The sequence below is a fragment of the Pseudopipra pipra genome, chromosome 6 (genome assembly GCF_036250125.1).
Source record: "Pseudopipra pipra isolate bDixPip1 chromosome 6, bDixPip1.hap1, whole genome shotgun sequence".
NCBI lineage: Eukaryota > Metazoa > Chordata > Aves > Passeriformes > Pipridae > Pseudopipra > Pseudopipra pipra.
Window position 1 is genome coordinate 525,640 of NC_087554.1, and position 6,365 is coordinate 532,004.

General features: G+C 61.7%; 1 protein-coding gene across 1 annotated transcript; it reads right to left on the minus strand.

Annotated features, from left to right (window-relative positions):
• Window positions 1-1,356: 1,356 nt before the first annotated feature.
• On the minus strand, window positions 1,357-6,327 carry CNTF (ciliary neurotrophic factor). The gene is made up of 2 exons (XM_064659924.1): window positions 4,681-6,327; window positions 1,357-4,384 (listed from the first exon to the last, which is right to left on the minus strand). The coding sequence occupies exons 1-2, from the start codon at window positions 4,792-4,794 to the stop codon at window positions 3,914-3,916; spliced, it is 585 nt and encodes a 194-aa protein (XP_064515994.1). The 5' UTR covers window positions 4,795-6,327; the 3' UTR covers window positions 1,357-3,913.
• Between the last annotated feature and the right edge of the window lie 38 nt (window positions 6,328-6,365).

The following is a 6,365-nucleotide window of genomic DNA, read 5'->3' on the forward strand; positions in this document are numbered from 1 at the left end:
ATGTGCTGTGACAGAGAAACGTGGTCCAAGAGCTTCTCCCATTTCCCTGTCTAGGCCACAGCGCTCGCAGGAGCAGCCCCCTGAGCTCCCCTTCCCTGTGGCCCATGACACACAAAAATGGCTTCAAAGCCCAAAATTGCCTCATGTCTCAAGGGGCACCTGGGCTGTGACCCCAGGTCCTGCACCCCAGCTCTCCCAGCTGCCTGCCACAGCAGTGGCACAGAAGTGCTTTTCCTGGAGATTTCACGCAGCTTCAGCCCAGGGTGAGGCTGCAAATCCTCCAGGATTCTGCTGCTCCAACTGAGGCAAGCCAAATTAAAACCTGTGCTGCTCCCACTGTGACAGAGGTACCCCTGTACTGTGGCAACTCTGGGACTGGAGCAGCCAAAAAAAACGTTCCTGAGCTTGTTCTTCCACTGAGCTCCACGAGCATCTTCCCAGGGCAGCCCTGAATGCCAGGGTGTTGGTGACAGGCACGTGCCGGTCTCACCTCCTTTTGTGCTCCTGCGCTCAGAGTCACGAAATTTCCCTGGGTATTAAACACCCATCATCTCCTGGGTCGGGAGAACTGTACAAACTGCATCTGGGTGTTCCACGTGCACAGGTTGCACAGCAAATCCCCCAGCCCATGGTCCCCCTCGGCTCGGAGGGCAGCTCATCCCCCGGCCACGGGACACTGCTGAGCTCTCGGGGCTGGTGCGGCTCCTCTCCTGGCAAACCTGTTTCCCAGGCACTGCCCGTCCTGCTGAGCGTCCGCCAGCGGCGCTTGCGGTGAGAAACCATTAGACAAGATCCAAACAGAGGGAAAAAAAAATGAAGGAAGAAGTGGGGAAGAAACAGGTGGGGACCAACTGCGGCGGTGCCAGCTGGCGAGCGCTGCGCTGGGGCAGGACGAGGTGAACCGCACGGGTTCTCCTTCTCCCAGCTCACGCAGGGCTACGCTTGGGGCACCTTCTCCTGCAAGAAGGGAGGGCTCCCGGCCCTTCCTGGGAAGGGGAGCCCCTCCTCTGCGTTTTCACCTGTTCCTTCGGGCGAGACAAGCGCAGCCAAAGCCGCGGCGGGGAAACCCAGGGAAATCCTTTCCGCTGACTCAGGCGGGAGGAAAAGGTTTTCCTGCTATTAAAAAGGAAAGTGTTGGTGAACATCCACCCCCCCTGGCTGCGGCTCAGGATCAGGGAGCCAGGAGCCAGAGCTGCACAACTGAACCTCACCAGCCTCCAGGGCGTGGTGGGCAAGGGGCAAATCCATTCTTGCCTGGCACCGATGCCAGCACCCAAGTGGGTATGCCTGAGGTCAGGGAGCAGCCTCAGTCGGCTTGAAACCTTTCCAACCCCACAAAGTGTGCCCAACCACACGTTAAGCCCAAATATTTATTGTTTTGAAATTAAACACATCCACGGGTTGCTTGTGGTGGCTCCTTCCCTGCTGCAATTTGGGAGCGCAGCCCTCTGCCCCCCTTCCCTCTTCCCACCAGCACTGCAGAACCTTTCTCTCTTCCCAAAGCACAATCTTGGATGGTTTTGGTGGGTCCTCAGTTTGCAGGAGGCCGTTGCATGGGGTCCTCAGCACCATTAGCCACACGGGTACGATTATCTTCCTCTCAAACTCTTCATTTCTGTTTCCAAAATAAACAGCTTCAGTCACCTCCAGCCACCCAGATCAACTTCTTTTCAGCATGTGGCAAAGCAAGTCCAAAGGGCCTCCTGGCACCGAGGGAGCTCAGCTGTCGGGTGCCCCTGTTCTCGCCAAATCACTTCACTGGTGATTCCCATAAAAACAGCATTAAATCCCATCCAGCTCAGACTCTCTACGGCACTTTGGGGGCTGGCTGGCAGGGAAAGGCCGAGAGCTGGAGCCTCTCGCTCAGCCAGAGCGTGGAGGTTTGGATTATGGATTGCTTTTTCCCATTGTTTCTGGTGGCCATTCCCGAGCGCTGCGGCTGCTCCACAAACACAGACACACCCAGCACGCTGCCCAGGTAACAGGGCAGGAGCAAGGAAGGTTGTAAAAGCGGTGTTTCCCAGGATGGGGAAGTCCCTGGAGCAACATCATCGTCCCTGTTGCTGCTTCCACCCCCAGAGAGCGACTGCAGCGCCGAGCTCAGCTCAGTGCCAGCAGCTGAGGGGGAAGGATCGAGTTGCAAGCCAGGGCTGGGTGATCCCAGCTCTCCCGGGATCTGAAGGTCACCTCGGACCCAGCCATTGCTGCTGAGGGAGAAAAGGGGTCTGTTCCCACCTGCTCGTGTCACAAGGTTCACTCGAGATGCCTCTGCCCACCTCTGGGAAGGTGAGGGGCAGTGGGCGGGGAAGGTGTGAGCACTGCTGAGCAGCAGGGTGCAAGGGGGCAAAAGCAAGATGGCTTCAAGTGCACAAAGCAGAGGACACCGGGTGAAAAAAATACCTGTTGGAAAAGGGACTCGCTTTCACTAACCCTGAAAAAAAGAGTGGCCAGAAATTGTTATTCCTGAGTGCAGGGAAGCAGAAACATCCCAATAATCCAGTCTGAGCCGCAGAGCTGAGGGCAGGCAGTCAGTCAGTGGCAGTGAAGAAGGGGCACATTCTTCCTCGTGGGCACCACCCACAAGCAAAGAGGCAGCACCAAACCGCCCTCGGACCCGACCCCGCGGCGCCGGGTGCCCTGATGTTGCCAGAGGGGTGGGCAGGATGGGCTCTGGGGCTGGTGCTGTACCAGGGCCCCGGTGCCAGCGCTGTGCCCGGTGCCGTCCCCCCCTGCCCTGACAAAGCCGCTTTGTGCGGGGCCAGCCAGGCACGTCCCCAGCCTCCTCCCCATGCCGTGGCCCTGCTCTCCCCCCAGTGTTGCCTTTCCTCTCACAGGCCAGGGGAGAAGGCAGGGCCACACCAGGACAAGGCACAACCCCAGCAATCCCCCCACCTCCTCCTCATCCTCCCACCACCACGTCCTTCATCCCCAGCTCCTTCATCTTCCCCACGGCCTCCCAGTGGGTCCCATCCCTCCCAGACCTCTCACCCCGCCGGGACTGACCCTTCCCTGGTGTGTGCACAGGGCAGCCCAGGCTCTCCGGGGAGGTTGAGCCCCACTGTCCCACCTCCCACAAGAAGTACCTCACCCCGATAGATCTCCCAGCCCTTTTATTCACTCAGCAGCCAGCAGCCCTCATATGCAGTCAGCACGAGAACCACGGCTCAGGCAGCTGTGAAACTGCAGCACTCCACAGGGTGAGCGATGTGGTTGGGGCTGTTTGATTCTCTGTGCCATTTCCAGCCCTAAAATAACCCCTGGAGGCACCAACCTCCTTGCAGAGGGGCTTCTGAACCGCAGCCTTCGGTGAAAAGATCCTCTCCGTTACCATGTCCAAGAGGTTAAGAAATCCCCTCCTGATCATACCCCCACTTCCCCCCCCTCCCCAAAAAGCCCCCAAGCAGTTAGAGCAGAAATCCAATGAGCAGCCAACACAAGCTGGGCAGAAGAGTTCACGTGCAGGAGGCAAAGCCTTGCTCCTTGCAGCTGCGGGGCAGGTCCCGAGACTCCTTTGGCCGGGTGACACTTTGCTGCCCCTTGGCTCCTGCCTCGCATCCGCAAGAGCCCCCAGGGTGGCCACAGCGAACCAGGTAGCGACCAAATTCCAAAGAAAAGGACCCCAGCCGAGGGTCACGGCCTCCAGGCCCTGGGGTGAGCAGCAAAGCCGCTTCCCAGGGGATAGTTCCAACTGCCAGCCCCAGGACCACTGAGGATCGTCCTGCCTGGGGATCCCCGCTCCCTCCGGGGTACACCACGGCCCGTGCCTCAGCTTCCCCACAGGGAGCGGCACCAAAAGCACGGGGGGCCCAGGGGTTAATGACACGGTCCGTCCCATCCACCTGCCCTCCTTCGCTGTCAGCTGCCCCCCACTGTGCCCCAGTGGCACCCCAGACCCCCCGCCCCGCGCTCGCCTTCAGGGGCTCTCGGCCGGGCTGGGGGCCGAGCTGGCGCCCGGGCCGGGCTTGGCGAGCTGCCGCAGGTCCCGCGCAGACCTCACGGCCCACTGGGCCAGCTCCCGCAGCACCCCCAGGCCCCGCAGCTTCTGCTCGAAGACGCTCTGGGGCTGGGGGGGCGGCCCGTCCCCCTCGTCGGTGGGGGGCCCGCGGCTCTCCAGCCGCAGCAGCTCCTCGAGGTGGTAGGCGAAGGCCGAGACCTGGAGCAGCACGGCCGCCAGCGCCCGGCCCAGGGCGGCGTCGGCCTCACCCAGCTGCTCCCGCTGCTCCTCCAGCATCTGCGCCAGCAGCCCGCGGAAGGCCCTGTACGCCGCCAGGTTCTCCAGCAGCCGCTGGGTCCCCGTCTGCTCGTCCCAGCGCTCCACCGCCGCCGGCGGCACCCCCTCCACCGCCGCCACGCTGGCCGAGGCGTCCAGGCCCTGCTGCTCCACCTGCGGGGCGAGACCCACCAGGGATCAGCGGTGGCGGGAGCAATTTGGGGGGTACCCCCCGCCCTGAGCCACGCCGGCGCTGCTCCGGAGGGCCCAGTCCAGGAGGGGTTTGTGGCACTGCGAGGCCGGGTGCCCGAGGTTCGCCCAGGCATCGGCAGGCAAAGAAACCGGCAGCGCTTCGTCCCCCATCCCCGCCACGGGACAGGTTCCTCGCGCCCCACAGCTGCCAGGAGCCCCCCCAGACCCCACCAGCGCTCCCAGCCCCACAGCAGCCAGAAGGAGCAGGGCAGACTCACGTAGGCGTCCAGGAGGTCGACGACGTCCGAGCGCATCTTCCCGGCCAGGCGGATGCCGCGGGCGCACAGGTCGCGGCGCCGGAGGGCGGCCGAGGGACTGTCTGCTCCCGCCATGGTCCGGGCAGCTGTTGCGGCCACCAGGCTCAGGGCGCAGCGCCCGCCCGGCCCGGGCAGGACAATCCCTTGCTGAGCTGGTGCATTCCAGCCGGGAGCTCCGCTCACACGTCCGCTGGCCCGGCTCTCCCCCTCTTCCGTGCCTGGGGCCTGGCACCACGCTGCAAATTCCCGCCTCTGGGATCAACAGTGACAGATTATTCCCCCGATTCCCCCACGCATCGCCACTCCAAGGGCTTTGCCCAGAACCGTCTCGCCCGGCAGCAACAGGCTCCCAGCCCCGGCTGACCCACTCCTCCCTCCCGGCCACACAGTGGGATTAGCAGCACGTTAATCCCTCTGGCTCATGCCAGAGAGCGGGAAACCACTGCCGGGAAGAGGCGAGCAAAGCCCGGACATTGCTCAACACCTCAGCCCGGGCAGGCAGCGGGGGCTGAGCAGGGCCAGGAGGGGAGGCTCGAGGGGATCCCCCCCAAGGCTGGAGATCCAGCACCAGCCAAAAGCTGAGCTGCAACCCAAACCCTGGCAGAAGGGTCTGTCCCAGCCATCTCCAGCCCTCTTACTGCCCCACAGCCATGGGACTGGTCCCCCAGGTTTAACCCCTCTTTCCCAAAGGGGGAAAGATTTAAACCCCCTTTCCCAGAGACACCTTCCCCAAAGAGGGGCTGAGGGACAGGACGTGGTCTCTCCTCAAGCCCCCAAAATGCAGGACTCAGTCACTGCTTCTCAGCCCTAAATGTGGCCACGTAAGGCCAGCAGGACTCAGTCTCCATTTCTCACCTTCAGTACTGGTCACTCCACAGGACTCGGTCTCTGCCTTAAAGCCCCCAAAGTGCAGGACTTGGTCTCTCTCTGTGAGCCCAAGCACTGGCTGAGTGACCCTCGTTTCAGGGCTCCAAAACACAGGACTTAGTCACTGGTTTTTGAGGCCTTAAAATGCGTCACTTGGTCTCTCTTTGTGAGCCCAAAGACACGGGACACGCTCTCTGCCTCAAGCCCTGAAAGCAGGATTTAACGGCTGTTTCTAAGCAGGACTGCAAAATGAAGCATTTAGTCTCCGTTTTTAAGCTCTGAGCCCCGTTTTGAGCCCCCCAAACATGGCCCTGAGTCTCTCTTTGGGAGCCCAAAAAATAAGTCTGGTTCTGAGCCCCTAAAACTCGCCCAGGGTCATGATTCAAACCCAGTTGGCAGCTGGCCACCAGCAGCCACTCACTCACCCCCCCAAGCTGGATGGGGTAGAGCTGCCCCAGGACAACACCAGCCAGCCCACAGATGAGCTGCATGCACCAAGACAAAAACAGCCCACTGGGTTGGGTTGGTTTTTCCTCAGTATGTTTATTTTGGTTACGTATTACCCAGATTAAGAGGGGAAAAAAAACCCCAGGAGTTGAAAAGCAGCTTCCCACGAGTACCACAGTGTGCCTGGTCGGGGGGCCCCATACCCCCAGCAGCCTCTTTGTCACCCCCTGGCTACTGCAGAAAGTGCTGCTGAGCTTTGGGAGCCCCTGGCCCCGGCAGCCCTTGACCCCCAAAGTGCTGCCCACGTCGGGCACAGCCTCCCAGAGTGGTCA

What these genes read in the sequence shown, in the direction of transcription:
- CNTF (XM_064659924.1), bottom strand. Translation starts at nt 4,794, where the DNA reads ATGGCGGGAGCAGACAGTCCCTCGGCCGCCCTCCGGCGCCGCGACCTG. An exon ending in TCGACCTCCTGGACGCCTAC is followed by an intron (nt 4,385 to 4,680) that starts GTGAGTCTGCCC and finishes CTCGCCCCGCAG; the next exon opens with GTGGAGCAGCAGGGCCTGGA.